Source organism: Pimephales promelas, chromosome 24 (assembly GCF_988280905.1).
Source record: "Pimephales promelas chromosome 24, fPimPro1.hap1.1, whole genome shotgun sequence".
Classification (NCBI taxonomy): domain Eukaryota; kingdom Metazoa; phylum Chordata; class Actinopteri; order Cypriniformes; family Leuciscidae; genus Pimephales; species Pimephales promelas.
In genome coordinates this window covers 25,773,670-25,791,784 of record NC_142792.1, presented here as the reverse complement: position 1 = coordinate 25,791,784, position 18,115 = coordinate 25,773,670, and the positions used below count along the sequence as shown (strand labels likewise).

General features: G+C 38.5%; 1 protein-coding gene and 1 long non-coding RNA gene across 3 annotated transcripts in view; one reads left to right on the top strand and one right to left on the bottom strand.

The window, feature by feature from the left end:
* Positions 1–1,078: 1,078 nt before the first annotated feature.
* The window catches only part of LOC120489811 (uncharacterized), a 39,360-nt gene continuing 22,323 nt past the window's right edge, over positions 1,079–18,115 (bottom strand). Inside the window, exons 8-13 of one of the 2 annotated variants that reach the window (XM_089126877.1) lie at positions 12,304–12,402; positions 10,498–10,682; positions 9,876–10,039; positions 8,703–8,948; positions 1,756–1,918; positions 1,079–1,577 (exon numbers count right to left, since the gene is read on the bottom strand). In XM_089126877.1, the coding sequence (XP_088983003.1) occupies positions 1,482–1,577; positions 1,756–1,918; positions 8,703–8,948; positions 9,876–10,039; positions 10,498–10,682; positions 12,304–12,402 (953 nt within the window). In that variant the 3' untranslated portion in view covers positions 1,079–1,481. Of the gene's footprint in view, positions 1,578–1,755; positions 1,919–8,698; positions 8,949–9,875; positions 10,040–10,497; positions 10,683–12,303; positions 12,403–18,115 lie in introns of those variants that run through there. The other variant, XM_089126878.1, reaches the window with a different exon arrangement.
* On the top strand, positions 11,005–16,722 carry LOC120489842 (uncharacterized). Its single transcript, XR_005624814.2, has 4 exons — positions 11,005–11,095; positions 11,703–11,813; positions 13,217–15,410; positions 15,535–16,722. It is a non-coding gene; the product is annotated as an uncharacterized LOC120489842 (long non-coding RNA).

Sequence of the window (18,115 nt, the reverse complement as noted above, 5' to 3'; positions counted from 1 at the left end):
GCAATTTAAAAGAAGGTTTAAAATGTTTATATTAGAAAAGTATGATTTAAGGTAGACTGGGACATATGTTTCATTTCCTCTTCAAGAGGATGATTTGAATTATTATACAGTCTGTTTCTTGCCATTCCTTTAATATTCATTGTCAGTATTACATTTTGTGTTTTTTGTTTATTTATTTATTTATTTTTTGTTTTTTACATTATAATTGTATTGTGTGACTTATTTTTAGATAAAATGTACTGCAAATGATTAAGTTTTTTTTTTTTTTTTTTTGTTTCTCAAAAAGGATAAATTCTGATATTTTGTAAAGAGAAAACAGTAGCCGTTTCAAATCCAGATTTGTAAATGGGGAAGGAAAACATAAGTTAGCTTCTTCCTTCTCCTTTTTTTTTCTATATTCTTTTTCTTCTCTTTTGAACATGCTGAGATTTTGTTTTTATTATTTTTTGTTCGGATATGCTCTGTTATCAATGACCATGTTCTGAAGAGGAAAAGGAAATGAAAAGAAAAGAAATAAATTATTCATTCATTCATTCATTCATTCATTAGTTAATTTTCCCTACTACTCTCCCTTGTTACCTTCCTTATTTAATCTCCCTGTTTGTTCTGTCCTGTGCCAGATTGTTGAGGAAGTTTCCCTGTTTAGGTCTCTGGTCCTGAAGTGTCTTGCCTGCCTTGGCCTTTGTGCCCGTGTGCTGTGCTCCAGTCCTGCCACTACTAGCACCAGACTGTGCGATTTTCCACCACAGATTTGTTTATGTTTTTCTTTTTGTTTGTTTGCACCTCAATAAAATCCTTACGTTTCCCGTAAAATCCCTAAGTTTTCACCTCATACTTTAAACAGACCTGACAAATTTATACAACCTTGAGTGGAACACCTCATATAGTACAATAGTAACACTAGTACAGTAAAGACTATTTTTCTTACTATGTCCAAACTACAGATTACATTTTAAGAAGAGATGTGTAACCTCTGAGTGACCTGTTCATTATCTTCAATACTATGTAAGTAGGACTAAAACATTTAATTCAATCTAAACACACAAAACTCAAGAAAAAAATTACAACATTTTTTCTTCATTTCTAAGCAGGTTTATTCAATGTTAGTCAGGTATATTGTATTACAAGATTCCCCCTTGAACAAAGAGAAAGATAGACAGCGTATTATTTAATTTTTTTCCATTTATAGTAAATTTAACCCAATATTCACCCAACAACCTAAAATCATTTAGTTTGTATATATTGTTTTAAATAGCACTTCCTCAATAACGATAAAACAATACAGTTACAATAGAGTTATTAGAGAGATTTTTAAAGAATTTATTTGTAATGTCTTTGTTAAATTTTTTAGTCCTTTTTCAGGTCAGTATCAGTTAGTTATTAATGATTGCTTCTTTAAAATGTAGATTTAAAAGTGCTTGCAAAACTTTTTTAAAGAAAGTGCTGAACATATTGATTATAAATGCAGGATCTTTAATTCATCAGGGTTCCTGAGCTTTCAGACTCATGGAGATCGCTGTAGAGTGGAGGAAGTCCAAAGATCTGTGTCTTCTTCTTCTATATCCACGGTCGCATAACTGAAGATGGCAGACAAGAATATAAATTTAACCTCAAATACATGCTTTCTACAATGCAAAGGCTGTTGAAGTTGAATGTGTTTTCTATTAGAAAGACCAGTTGTAAAAGGTTTACAATTTGCTTGAAGGCTACTATCAGTAATGCTGTTGAGATTTACTGTTACCAGACCAAACTTACCAGAGCACATCTGCCATTTTGTACAAGGCAAAGATGAACCTGACAGTGCAGGAAGAAGTGGTCAGAAATTCCTGAGAAGGTGAACATCCTGAAGGAGAAACGGCTTGTTGTATCAATACCGTTCTGAACGACTTCCACTGTGGTATCTTCAGGGTTGGCGCATCTAGGAAGGGAGGAGGGTTTTTCAAGGGAAGGTAATAAAGGCAAAATTAGAGCATGGCAAAATTTTAATGCCTGGTTTGTGATGTATTTGGTATGAACTAGGCACCAAGTATGTTTTGGTCAGACTTTAGAATAACGGTCCATCATTAATAGGTAACTGTGCAAGAAGGACACGTTTTCTTAACTTATATGGAAATAGTGTTGTTATTGGCGGCCTGTTTTAATTTTAGTTTTAGTCTAGTCTTTGTGTCAAGCTGACATTTTAGACATATTAGTTTTAGTCACGTTCATATTCTTTTTAGTCTAAGTCTAGCTTTAGTCGATGAAAACTGATGACATTTTAGTCTAGTTTTAATCGACGAAAACCGATGACATTTTAGTCTAGTTTTAGTCGACGAAAGACAGTCTAATTTTGTTTTGTTGGCGCGTGCGCGAGCGATCGGTTGTTTGTGTTTGTAGCTCCGGAGAATTTCTTCACAAATCCTTGATTTTCTTCTTTACCACTTATTTATAAACAAGCACTTTCTATTTTTATATTATGTGAACTTATCCTCGATAGTATTCCTTATAAAAAACAATTGGATTGCTTTGACATCGCTACTTATATCCAACCTCCCTAAATCCTGGCTACTAGCCTTTAGCCCGCTAGCATTCCACGCGTGCCCTCTCGCCTATTGATCGTCTCATCTTACACCCGTTTCACTGAATCCTGGTTATTTCCGACATTTCAATCCTAAATTAGTAGTGATAGTTGTAGTATCACTACTAATTTACTGATCATCCGTTATAATGGCGAACATATCAGATGCGTGTCTAACATTACCTTTGAGTGCAGATGAAAACACATTCGAGCTCTTCACGGTGAAGCAGGAGCTGGAATACGTCGAGAAACAGATCCGCGGTCTGCTGGTGAAGCAAGCCGAGCTGCTGGATCGGCGCTCAACGCTTGAAGCATCACGCGCCGACGCTAACAAATCAAATCACTCTTTGACTCCGAGTTCATCTACGCCGTACGTTACTCTGCCGAGGAAGATGCGATCATCTAAGGCTTCATTCACTCCGGCACCGAAACAACATGGACCATGGATCACACAGCGGAAGACTCGAGCCAGAGCTGCCTCTCCGCCCCTCCCGGTCTTCGAGATCTCCACCCGGAACCGCTTCTCCCCTCTTCGCGAGCCGGAACGCGATGACGCCGTGATCATCGGCACATCCATAGTCCGCCATGTCCGCGCTAATTCGGATAAAGGTAAAGTGCGCACTCACTGCTTTCCTGGTGCTCGTGTTCTTGATGTTGCTGCACAGGTTCCCGAGATCCTGAACGGGGACGAGCGCGTCGGAGCTGTTGTGCTGCACGCGGGAGCGAACGACATCAGGCTGCGGCAGACGGAGGTTCTGAAGAAGGACTACAGGAGCCTGATAGAGACGGTACGCAGCACAGCGCCTAAAGCAGCGATCATCGTGTCTGGACCGCTTCCCACGTACAGACAAGGACAGGAAAGGTTCAGTAGACTTTTTGCATTAAATGAATGGTTAATGTCATTGTGTAATGAACAGGGGCTGCACTTTGTAAATAACTGGCATCTGTTTTGGGAAAGACCGAGGCTGTACAGCACAGATGGTCTCCATCCCAGCCGAATCGGAGCGGCTGTGCTGTCGGACAACATTTCCAAGACATTACGCACCAGATGACTAATGAGTCAAAGTCCAAATTACAGCCTTTGCGGTCCAAACTTAACTAATAAGCATAGTGTGGAACATTATATAGAAACTGTGTCTATTCCTCGTTTAGTGAAGCCAAACAATAAATCTAGTGTAGGATCTAGCAAAAATCTTATTGTAATTAAACCAGAAAATCTAAATATCAGTCAACAAAAACAATTTCTAAAGCTAGGTCTCCTAAACATTAGATCGCTCACACCTAAGGCGGTTATCGTAAATGAAATGGTCACAGACAATAACTTCGATGTTCTGTGCCTTACTGAAACCTGGCTTAAACCAAATGAGTATTTCGGTCTAAACGAATCTACTCCGCCAGGATACTGTTATAAACATGAGCCTCGTCTGATCGGTCGTGGCGGCGGTGTTGCAACAATCTATAAAGATATTTTTAATATTACTCAGAAAACAGGTCACAGGTTTAATTCATTTGAAGTACTTGTGCTAAATGTTACGCTCTTAGATGTAAGAAGGAAATCTATATTATCTCTAGCCCTGGCTACTGTATATAGACCTCCAGGGCCATATGCTGAATTCCTAAAAGAGTTCGCAGACTTTCTCTCGGATCTATTGGTAAATGTCGATAAAGCAATAATTGCTGGAGATTTTAACATACACGTAGATAATACAAATGATGCTTTAGGGGCTGCGTTTACAGATTTATTAAACTCCTTTGGGGTCAAACAAAACGTCAGTGGTCCCACTCATCGTCTAAATCATACACTAGATTTAATTATATCATATGGAACCGATCCAACTGATATAGATATTATACCGCAAAGCGATGATGTCACTGATCATTACATGGTGACTTGCATAATACGTACTGCTGAAATATGTCATGTTGCGCCACGTTATAGACCAGGCAGAACAATCCTTCCAACCACTATAGATGGATTTTCAAATAGCTTACCTGATCTATCTAAGCTGCTAAGTGAACCCAAACAAACAGATGAATTAGAGGAAATGACTAGCAGTTTAAGCACCATTCTTACTAGTACATTAGATATTGTTGCGCCAATTAGATTAAAAAAGGTTCGAGAGAAAATTAAAGCACCGTGGTACAACAGTGCTACGCATGCTATCAAGAGAGAAACTCGCAACTTAGAGCGTAAATGGAAACAAACTAATTTAGAGGTCTTTAGAATCGCGTGGAAAGACAGTATGTCACGTTATAAAAAGACACTAAAAACAGCCAGGGCTGAGCATCTCCGCAAACTAATCGAAAATAACCAAAATAATCCAAGGTTTTTATTTAACACCGTGGCTAGACTAACAAATAAACAGACATCACCAGAGCAAAATATACCTTTACAGTTTAGTAGTAATGATTTTATGAATTACTTCAACGCGAAAATAGAAAGCATCCGAAACAAAATTATAAATGTACAATCCGCTATGGTGTCTTATGATTCAGCTTCAATTATGGACCCTCTAGAACAACTAAACCGCTTTACAACGATAGGACAGGAGGAGCTAAATAAACTTATCATTGCATCTAAACCAACAACTTGTTTATTAGATCCAATACCCACTAAACTACTGAAAGAACTATTACCTGTAGTGGAAGAGCCTCTCCTCAATATTATTAACTCGTCTTTATCTTTAGGTCATGTCCCAAAAATATACAAGCTGGCTGTAATAAAACCGCTCATTAAGAAACCGCAATTAGATCCAAATAACTTGGCAAATTACAGACCCATTTCAAATCTTCCATTTATGTCCAAAATACTTGAAAAAGTAGTGTCCGCTCAATTGTGCTCTTTTTTGCAAGAAAATGATATCTATGAAAAATTCCAGTCAGGATTCAGACCGCATCATAGTACAGAAACTGCGCTAGTTAAAATTACAAATGATTTACTTTTAGCTTCTGACCAAGGCTGTATCTCAATACTAGTCCTACTTGATCTTAGCGCTGCGTTCGACACTATAGATCATAAAATACTCTTGGATCGACTACAAAACTTCACCGGTGTTCAGGGACAGGCATTAAGCTGGTTTAGATCGTACTTATCGGACCGTTCTCATTTTGTCTGTTTAAATGGGAAAAAATCAAAGATAACGTCAGTAGACTATGGAGTACCGCAAGGATCAGTTTTAGGCCCTCTGCTATTCTCAATATATATGCTGCCACTTGGTAATATTATAAGAAAACATGGAATTAATTTCCACTGTTACGCTGACGACACTCAATTATATATTTCATCACGACCAGATGAAAACACTAACTCATCTAAAATGACAGAGTGTCTCAAAGATATAAAATGCTGGATGACGCGTAATTTCCTGCTATTAAATTCAGATAAAACGGAGGTATTACTTATTGGTCCAAAAAACTACTCACAAAACCTCTCACAATACAACTTTAATATAGACGGATGTCCTGTTACTTTATCCACAACAGTAAAAGACCTGGGTGTTATACTAGACCGCAACTTGTCTTTCGAAGATCATATTTCATATGTTACAAGAACAGCCTTTTTCCACCTTAGAAACATTGCTAAGCTACGTAACATGCTATCTATTTCTGATGCAGAAAAATTAGTTCACGCATTCATGACCTCGAGACTAGATTACTGTAATGCTTTATTAGCTGGTTGTCCTGCATCCTCAATAAACAAGCTACAGTTAGTACAAAATGCAGCTGCTAGAGTTCTTACTAGGTCAAGAAAATATGATCATATAACACCGATTTTATCATCTCTACACTGGTTACCTATTAAGTTCCGCATCAACTACAAAATACTACTACTGACCTATAAAGCCCTAAATGGTTTAGCACCTATGTACTTAACGGACCTTCTTTCGCCCTACAATCCACCGCGTTCCTTAAGATCACTAAATTCAAGGCTTCTGGTCATTCCTAGGATATCGAAGTCCAGTAAAGGAGGGAGGGCGTTCTCGCATTTAGCTCCAAAACTCTGGAATGGCCTTCCCGATACGGTCCGAGCCTCTGACTCGCTGACACAGTTCAAAACTAGATTAAAGACGCATCTCTTTAGTCAAGCATTCACATAATGCTTACCTTCTAGTCCTCTGTTATGCCATACGGAACCGTTTGCCACTGAAACTGCTTAACGCACCAGTGGGGCTCGACAGCCTTTTAGACAAACGGGTCGGCGCGTATGGTTGGGTTGCGGAGAGTTCGGGTTACGGAGAGTTTGTGAGTTATAACGGAAATTATTATGAACATCAGCTATGCTAATTATTTCCCATCTGCCTTTCTGCTGTTATCTCGGGACGCTTGTCCCGAGAAAAATGGCGTTCGTCAGGTCCAGTTTTGTGTCCAGCCTCTCACGGGGATTTCGGATGCCCCAACGCCTGTGATGAGACGACTCAACGCCTGTGATGAGACGACTCAACGCCTGCGATATGTTATGGCGCCGTTTGATTCATAAACAATATTTATATTTAATATTTATATTTAAACAATATGAATGTAAGCCAGAGGAGAACTGGCCCCCGACTGAGCCTGGGTTCTCCCAAGGTTTTTTCTCCATCCAATCTGATGGAGTTTGGTTCCTTGCCACTGTCGCCTTGCTTTTGGCTTGCTTTGAGCTTGCTCAGTTGGGGTTATTTATTTAGTGTTTAGCAATGTTGTTGATCTGTGTTGTGCTACTTACATGTTATCACTGTGAAGCTGCTTTGATACAATCTGTATTGTGAAAAGCGCTATATAAATAAATGTGACTTGACTTGACTTGACTTAATTTTAGTCAATGAAAATTGTATTTTAGTCTCTTTTTAGTAGGCAATTCTATTTAACCCAGTCAAGTAGCCTACCTAGTAGTAGGCTAGCCTATAGACGAAACCAAATTTTTCTTTTAGCCAACCCATTTCAAACAATCTTATCTTCTTATTATCTTCTTATATTATTGTTACCTAATAAACTCAAGAATACATCTTTTCCAGACACGGAAGACGCTCTGAATTGAATTTACATTTTTATTTTACCAACCAAACATGTTAGAAGTAGCCTACACGCATGGTGAAATGAAAGTTTTTCCAAATGTCATTTCTTCTTTTTCTCCCAAAGACCTTTCTCTGTGTCAGACTTAACTTTGTTTGTTGTCATTTATGCGCCTGTTTCACGCATACTCCGTTTGCAGTGCGCATTTTTCCCGCACCCATGTTACAGTTATTAGATTAGCGCTTATACCACGCGCTCTAGCGCAATGGATGTAGGCTAAAATACTGATTTGAAATAAAAAATAGAGAATAAACGTGATTGTGGTACAGCCGTAGATCAGTTGCGCACTGCAAACGCAGCACATGTGAAAGCAATAACGCGCGCTGCTCCTGCATTCACACAGCAACACACACCGCATACACTCTACACACGGAGTGTGTGTGAAACAGCTGTAACTCACGCAGCTGCTTCTTCTAAATAATGCCGCGAGTGGGGCTTGATCTGAAGTCGCATGCGTTTGCACAGTGCGATCTGATGCAGCCCCTGAAGTGACACAGGAAACAGAAATGCTGCGTAATAATAATGCAAGTACGAGACGAAATAACGCTAAATAACATTTCGTCTCGTTTTGGTCAACGAAAATGAAGAGACATTTTAGCATAGTTTTTATTTTTGTAAACCACATTTAGTCTAGTTTTTATTCGTCAACGATATTGCATTATACATTTAGATATAGTCATCGTCACACGACCAGCATTTACGTTGCGTCTCGTCTCGTTTTCGTCACGTGATAAAGGTTCGTTGACGACAATATTTAGTCATAATTTTCGTTGAAGAAAGCAACACTATATGGAAATATGATGAACTAATCATTAGGTAATAGCTAATATAGGACTGTGCCAGTTTTTAATTATGCAATCAATTCTTATAGAATCAAATTAATAAAGAACTATTTCAGTCATAAATTCACTATTACTAGATGATTAGTTCATCTGGTTTCCATATTAGTTAATAGTACTATCTAAAGTGTTAATGTAGTCCTCATTTTTGCTGCATTACTTCCCTTTTAGTGATGGACCATTATTTTCAAAGTGTTATCCAATTTTGTTGAGATGGAAACAAATTTGACCATATAACTAAACATCAAGTCACTCACTCGTTGATAATCAGATTCCAGCTAACATGATATTCTGAATCATTAACAGGTGTGGCCCAGCACTTGTCCAGAACTGTTGCGATTTGGTTTCTATCCACTCCTTCCACCTCGACAGCCACATATATCCGCTGGTTCACCTGGATTTGCACCTCTCCGTCATATGGGCTAGTAAACTCTGCATCAAGGTAGGGAATCATGCGGATCTGGTATGTGCCCTGGCCAGCAGGAAGTTCCTTACTTATCACACTTTAGGCAAACACATAAAAATAACAGCAACCATGGTCTAAGTCAATTGTAATGGTGACAGCTCATGCCTTATGACACTCAAACCTCCAGCCTTTCAGTTATCAGGTTAAGCTCCAAACCTGCTTTATAACCACTGTAACCTTTATCAATTCTTTATCATCACATTATTGCTTTATCAACACTTAGATAATTGATCTGATTAATTTGAGTATATAATAAGCAGTCTATGTCATGTTCTAAAAGACAGACGTGTTAAATATTAGAAAGTATTAGAAAATATTATCAAGATCACAGTCATCCTTTGATCACTGCAATTAAAAAACAGTCACACTGGAGGTCCCATTAATGTGCATAAACTAAAATCAACTAACAAATGAGCAATACATTTGTTATTACTGTTAATTCTTGGTTCATGTTAATTCAGGTCCATTTAATAACATTAATAGATAAAACTTTTGATAATTATGTGATTATTTAATAATCCATTAGTAAATGTTAAAATTAACATTAAGATAAATGCATTAGAAGTATTTATCATTGTTAGTTTGAGTTAAGCAATGTAGTTAACTAATGTTAACCAATGGAACCTTGATATAAAGTGTTACCAAAAAATATTATAGATTGGTCTTAAAGCGACTTTGGTAGTATTCAGACAGTCATTTAATTTGGCGGCCATCTTTGAAACACCTCTCGGGCACGCAAGTGCAGCTCCTATCTTTTTGAATGTGGAAACATCAAATTCTCCAAAAGAGTTTGCCAAGCTTACAAATAAATTTCATATTTGAGATCACCAATGAAATCTGACTAGTGTAACATAAATTTTGTTCCTAAATATGACAGAAATCAACATTTTTCAGCCTGAATCAAGCTAATGATCTATAGTCTGATCCTACACACTGTTCTTCAGAAGATATTGAGAACCCTTACCCGCCTTCGGCTCGGAAAGCCACGGGCATAGATATGGTCTGGATCAGAGGGTACACACAAGAAAATGTCATGTTCATCCATATCTGTCTTGAAATGATGCGGTGGTCAGTGTCCGTCGGGTTAGACTGAATGGAGTTTTGGTAGATGAAGTGAGTCCTGTTGCTCTGAGGAAGAGAATAAATGTAAACTTCAAGCAAGGGCACAATTTACTAATCATTACACACATAGGACTGTATGTTCAGTATGGATATGTATCTTATAAGTAGCTCTACCCAGACAGCAAACTGACATTGAATCAACGTGGAAACGACGTCTCTCGTGACATTGAAACAACGTTGATTTTGCTCATCGAATTAACGTTTAACCAACGTCAGACCCGGCATTCTTCAAAGCTGAATGAAAATCGAAAATTGGTTTGCGTTCATAACGTTGAAACAACGCGTTGATTTCAAGTTGATTTTCCGTTAGTTTTGAAAGAATGACGCGTCTGACGTTGGTTCAACGTTAATTCGATGAGCAAAACAATGTCAGATCAACGTTGTTTCGATGTCATATTTCCACGTTGATTCAATGTCAGTTTGCTATCTGGGTAGTGATGAAATAGAAAATTAAAGATCATTACCATCAGAGTGGTACCACATACGTGGCCTTTATTGTCGAAATAAAACACAAGTCTGCCATCCTCGAGGGTTCCTGTGCAGTTTGGGTCATTTAGGTGCAGGTGCTCAAGATAAAAACCAGATTCGAAGAGCTGGCAGCGGGATAGAGATATGGAGCCGGTGCTGCTGGCACAAGACTCCACGGCATCTGAGCAGATAAAGGATTGCAAAGATTATATACATGAATATTGTGTGTGTGTGTGGGGGTTAAAATTTAATTTGAGATCACATTAATAGATGTAGGTGGCAATTTTTTTGTGAAATAAATTATTGTGACAGTGGACGATTGCAATACTGTTTTTCTGTGTTGGTTTATCACTAGCAGTTCATGCCTTATTTGGCCTTTACTGCAGCACTCTTAAAACATCTTGTCTATGGGACCGTGTGAGTAAGGATTCGGTATGGGGCGGGGCGTGTATATTTTATATCTATAAATAGCGCGACAGCGAGTAGACGGCATAACTTCCTGACGCTTTGACCTTTTCCATCTCCATCCAGTGTTGTGATCCAGAAGCATCATAGAGAGTTGCGAGTGTGGCATTTTTGTTCTAATATAAAGATGTAAGTATGTTTTTATTTATTGATTTCATGTTAAACGAAGGGCGGAGGTCCTGCAAGAGTGTGAGTGTGTGGGTGATTTAATTGTGTGGATGATTTGGGCTAGTCCCGAGCGCTGGATGCCGTGTTTAATCCATAGCCACGAATCATTTACCCAGTCTGTTTTACTCGTAGATTATGACAGAGGTATGTGTGTGTTAGATTGTCAGGTTTGGGTTGGTGTTAACATTTCATGTCTAATTATTGAATTATCTAACAATTCTGTAAGTTGAAGTTGTAATGATGTTGCATGGAATTTGTGTCAGAGGTCTATTTAGATCTGTATTTTAGATATTTATGGTTTGTTTTGTGTTTATTTGGCAGATCCTCCTTTGTGGAGTCCCATGCACGTGGACCTCTGACGTCTAGGCCCTACTGTTTTGTTTATGATTTATTTTTCGTTATAATAACCTTAAAGTTTTGGTTATATATTGATTTTCTGGTTTTGTTTCATTTGTGGTTTCTTATTTTTGTTTACTGATTATATTATTTGAGTTTGGTTTTGACCAACTGCTGTGTTTGGATATGATATGTACAGTGGAGTGTTAATTTATATTCCTTTGTGTGTTAGGAGCCAGCCTGTGTGAGAGTACTTCCTCTGGGGTCGTTTGGGCCTTTCCTTCACTGCAGCTGGTGTGAGATTTCCTGCACTGCATGTGTATGGATTTGGGAGTGTAGAGTGGTTTGTATAATGCACTGGTTTTGCTTTTAGAAGTGATTTTAAACTCTTGAGAATCATTCACGTGTGGTGTGTGCTCTCATTTTCACACAGGCTTGGTCACTCCTATGGTAAAACTAGTGGATTGTGACATTTAATAGTCAACCTAATGTCTATGTTGATTAAGTTTTATTGCTCCTTTTATAATAAACACAACTAAAAGATGTTTATGACTCATTACCAATAACAGTCATTAAACTTGAAGGTCATGTCTTCGCTGTTTTCCCAATTACTGTTTGTTTGAACTTGGGATGGTGTTATTTCCGTGGGTATATAACCCCAGGTGGCGTAGTTAGGACAAGTGTGTTGGTTTCCTAAAAGTGGGTCTTGTACAGTAAGTCCAGTTGAGCACATACAGAAATGAACATGAGGACCCAAATTAACCAATTCCACAGAATGAGAAAAGAGCAGAGTGTAGACTGTGAAAATACACAACAAGTGTGGGAACACTTACCAAAGTTTTCAGGATTTGGTCTTTGTCCTTGCAAGCAACAACAGCCATAGACACCATCTCTCTCCTGGCAAGTCTCTTTTTCAGTGCAAGTATTACAAACTAAAACAGACAAGAAGAAGATTATTGCCCAAAAAAGACATGGAAGCATGCAGTGATTTGGATCTGGACCTATCCATATGTATTACAGTATATCAGTCCATCAGAATGGCTAAAGGCTAGAGCCATTGTAATTTCATCGAAATTGACAACAGACCTGCGAAAATAAATACAAAAAAATAACCATTACCGTCATAACATCTGTAGGGTCTGGACCCATCAGACACACACTAAATATTTATTATATATAAAGGTTTATCAAACTCCAAAACTATGAACACCAGGGCTGAAACAGTGTCATGTTACAGGGCTGATAAGGAGGCCACATGTGCAACAGAGAGACAATGGGAAGACAGAATCTTGAATACAGACTTTGCTGCATTAGTCATAGACTATGAACAAGCATAAAACTGTAAAAAAATAAATAAATAAATAAAAAACAGTGTAAATGGTTTACTGTCTTGTGTACTTTTATGTATATAAAACCTTGGTATACAACCAACTAACGATCAATGTCACCTCACCTGTATCATGCCTCCTACCTAATTAATCCTCATTTAATGACACACACTTTGATGTACATCACCTTCTTCTAGAATGCAGTGTGGATGTGTTATATCTATCTGAGCATTGATGAAGAGCATTGATAACCACGCTTGGTACAAAGACTTGTAAATTAAATAGAGCAACCTTCCCACTCGGACATTTCACCATGCTTATTGGTCCAGTCAACCCTTAGGGTTTGGATCTTTCTCAGGCTTTATAAGAGACAGTCCACATGTGACCTCCCATTCTTGTTTTTTTTTTTTTTATCCAGCCACAAACACTGTTTCTGGTGATACTGGGGAAACCCCTCCCCCTCCACGGGGGTCCTGAGGGCCCATCATGCCTTGATCCAACCAGATATGGGCTCATGCAGGAGATAGAAGACTCTCTCACAAAGAACCAAGGACAATCTCAGGAGTTTGGAACCAGGACTCCGACCAACAACGACTTCAATCACCCACACTTCTAACTTCCTCACTTCTCCTGGGTGCTCGGCGTGGCCTCAACACGGCCCAGGGCCCAGGGCCCCTTGAAATTTACAGTTTTTTTTTATTCGCTTTGCTACTATTTTTACAAGTAAGGTGTACATTTTCAAAACTCTTAGTGCTAATATCACAGCAGATCATCAAAAGTGCACTTTTTTCAAACATTTCATCATGTTTTCAACTGTGTTAGTACAATTCACACAATCACAAAGTATCCTTTTACAACACAAAATAAGTGTTTCATCTACATTATTGTTTCATTCACAGTAACTGTAAAGCTCTTACTATCAAACTTTTGATTTGCATCTCTTTTTGTTCAGTTTAATACTTTCGTCTATTATTTAATCCAACAGATCTTAATGGTTAATCAATTAATCATTTGGTAAACATATAGATTTTCATTTCAGCAATATACAGTATATGGATTTTGAGAACTACAGAAATAAAATGTGTGTTTGTATGAATATTTAAATTACATGTAACCACACATGATGAATACTTGTTATAGCTAATTGATTTCACATAGTGGTAACCAGTGTTGGGTGTGACTAATTACTAAGTAATTAGTTACTGTAATTTAATTAATTTTTCCTTGAAAATGTAAAGTAAGGGATTACTCTTAATTTATCTGTAATTTAATTACAGTTACTTCTGATGTAATTGAGGTAAATACTGTGTATGGATCAATCCGATCTCACAGCGATTCATATGCATTTTATGAGGTGCCTAAATATTACGCACAAATTCGTGTAAAATATGTATGAAAAAGTGTGATGTCATGAGATCAGACATAAAACAATAGTGGGTTTAACATCAAAATGTATTGTCTGATGCTAAAAAGTATGTTTTTATAATGTAACCTTCTCCACCTTGGTCAGTTTAAGGATAATTCATGCAATTTTATAGTATTTATTTGAAAGAATTAAAACAGATTCATGTCTATCCTTTGTATTATTCAGCTGGTTGAGATTGATATGGGATTTTGAAAGTAATTAGTAATTAAAAGTAATTAAATACTTTTTAGAGAGAGTAATTAGCACAGTAATCTAATTACACTGTTGAAGAGGTAATTAGTAACTAGTAATTAATTACTTTTTTAGAGTCACTTACCCAACACTGGTGGTAACCACAATTGGCCACTATAATAATAATAATAATAATAATAATAATTCATTACATTTATATAGCACTTTTCTCGGCACACAAAGCGCTTTACATAGAGGGGGGAATCTCCTCAACCACCACCAGTGTGCAGCATCCACCTGGATGATGCGACGGCAGCCATAGTGTGCCAGAACGCTCACCACACACCAGCTTACTGGTGGAGAGGAGACAGTGATGAAGCCAATTGGTATAGATGGGGATGATTAGGAGGCCGTGATGGACAGAGGCCACTGGACAAATTTGGCCAGGATGCCGGGGTTACACCCCTACTCTTTCGAAAGACATCCTGGGATTTTTAATGACCGCAGAGAGTCAGGACCTCGGTTTAACGTCTCATCCGAAGGACAGTGCTCTTTGACGGTATAGTATCCCCATTACTATACTGGGGCATTAGGACCCACACAGACTGGCCTCACTAACACCTCTTCCAGAAGCAACCTGGCTTTCTCAGAAGGTCTCCCATCCAGGTACTAACCAGGCTCAGCCCTGCTTAGCTTTAGTGGGCAACCAGTCTTGGGCTACAGGGTGATATGGCTGCTGGCACTATGTAAAAGTTGGGTGTAAACACTGGCAATTTCTTTCAACATGGAGCAGAATAGACAGCAAGGAATAGGAAGAGCTCGTGGACAAAGGCTCCGTCAGAGAGGTGGGCATGGGGCCTGTCAAAAGGTTGGTCATCAGAGAAAGGGAGTCAGAACCGTTGTCTCTAATGAAGTCCGGGGCATCATCATTGATCATGTGCTGAACCGAGGCCTTAATATGCCAGAGGCTGCCAGATTTCAATTCTATCATCCGAACTTTTCGCCATGGAAACCGGTAAGTGTAGAGGATGTACACTATTACATTTACAGTAAATTGTAATGCATGTAAATTCATCAGACATGTTACAGTATTGTACAGTACAGTATGATTTATTGACAGTATACTGTTTTATGCTTAGAATTGACAGAAAACCCCATAGTGGTGGCCGTGGCTGTGTGCTGACCGACCAGCAAGAAAGGGCAGTGGTGGAAATATTGAGGGCCAGGAATGACATACGGCTGTCAGAAATAAAGCAGGCAATTGAGGAGAACAATGACACCTTTGCCAATGTGGCATCCATCAGCCTACCAACAATAGGCTGCCTTTTATAGAGGCACCAGTTATCAATGAAACAAATTTACCTGGTGCCTTTTGAGAGAAACAATGACCGGGTGAAACAACTAAGGGCTGAGTATGTTCAGGTACAGCACTATATATTGTATTACTGTTACTATTTGATGCATCACTTACGTCATATGTATATTGGAACAACACTGAAAAAAGAACTAACCAAAATATATCTTTTAGAGGGTTATGGTGCTTGACGCTGATGTAAACCATCACAAGAACATTTTTGTTGATGAAGCGGGCTTTAACCTGGCCAAAACTCGACGCCGTGGATGAAACGAGGTAAATTCATCACGAAAAAGAGGAAAACTTAAAGGAGAACTCTGGCGCAAAATGAACCCATGGTCTAATAAAACAAAATTCTAACCTTTCATTGAAGTAAAAGAATTAAACGTGGGGTGAAAATCACATTATGAAATAATTGGCCACAATTATTGGCACCCCTTAGAATATTTTACGAGTAAAATATCTCTTAAGTACATTCCCATTAATATTGAAATTTTTAAGCACATCAGGGTGACTAGGGGCATGAAATTGTCCAGTCGTGACTTTTTGTTTCACAGGAGTTTAAATATGAGGAAACACAAATGCCAAATTCCCTTAATCATCCATCATCACAATGAGTAAAACGAAAGAATCTAGTTCTGTTGCATCAAAAGATTGTTGAGCTTCACAAAATAGAAAGTGGCTGTAAGAAAATAGCTAAAGAATTGAAAATCCTCATTTTGACAATCAGGGCAATAATTAAGAAATTCCAATTAACTAAAGATGTTAGGAATATAGCAGGAAGAGGATGTGTGTCTATATTTTCTTAATGGACGGTGAGGTTGAAAGTTTGAGTAGCCAAAGGCCCCATCCACACTATTGCATTTTCGTTTTAAAACGGAGACCTTTTGCTACGTTTGCACCTCCCGTCCAGACTAAAACGGGAAAAACAAAGACCTAAAACGGAGAAGTTTAGAAACGCTGCAGCTCCGTTTTGCGTGGAGGGCGTAGACGGAACAAAATAGAGGAGTTTAGAAACGATGACGCAGAGGCTCACGTTCGGCTCTATGATTAGTTGTCATCAGCCATGACGTATCCTTCCATGATTCGCCAGCCACTGTTTACACCGGCACGCGCATGCCCAGTGTTGGACGGAGAAATGCAGATAAAACGGTGGTGTGGACGGAGATCGTATTCGTTTTAATTCTCCGCTTTTAATCAAAAACGCTGTAGTGTGGACAGGGCCAAAGTCTCTTCAAGGATCACAGATGGATAATTGCAGAGATTAGTTGAGTCTTGGGCACTAGATGGGTTTGGTGGACACAGGGATAAAAAGTACCCCATGTGTACAATTGAATAAAACGTTTGATCTTTAATGTTGTGGGCATATTTTTCTGCTGGAGGTCCTGGACTTCTTGTTCAGATACATGGCATTATGGATTCTATCAAATATCAACAGATAAAAAATCAAAACCTGACGCCTTCTGCTAGAAATCTTATAATGGGCCGTGGTTGGATCTTCCATCAGGACAACGATCCAAAACAAAAATCAAAAATCAACACAAAAATTAGTTACGGAGCACAAAATGAAGCTTCTGCCATGACCGTCACAGTGTCCTGATGAGTGGTCTGAACTGAAGAGAAGAAGCACTAACATGGATCTGGGAATCTGCAGGATCTGGAGAGATTTTGTATGGAGGTGTCACATGTCTGTCCTGTCTTGTGGTGCACATTGGTGTTTTGTTATGTTGAGCCATGTGCTCTTGTCATTGTTTGATCCCTCCCCCTTGTTATCTGATTATTGGTTTATTTGCTCCACCTGTCTGTCTCGTTACCCTCCTTTGTTTGCCTGCCTATTTAGTCTTCCTGTGTTTGCTGTCCTGTGCTTGTTCGTTGTATTTGATCCGTGTATTGTTTGAAGTATTAGTATGTTTACATTATGTTCTTTTGTGCTCCCTTTTATGTAGGCTAAACAAGTACATATTTCTATTTTTCTTGTTTTTGTAGGCTTTGTACTCATCTTTACACATTTAACTATGCAATGTGCTAAGTATGCTAGTCTGGGCATGCTTATTGGGTTAAATTCTATCTGTAAAAAATGTAGGGGGCCCAGAAATGTTGGTTTCCATAGGGCCCAGAATTTCTAGCAGCACCCCTGTCCATTACTGTGCCAAACAATGTGAGAGTTGTCATGATGAATATAGAAGCACAGCTTTGACAAAATTTCTGTTTAATGATTCTGTTTGTGTTTAGGTTTTTCACATTTCTTTCATTTTTCCTAATTCTTCCTCTGTTAGTCTTCCATAATTATGGCAAGAGTTTGGCCATCGTTGCATCTTATTTTGACATTAAAATGCACACACCAATGCCGTTGTACATTTTGTCAT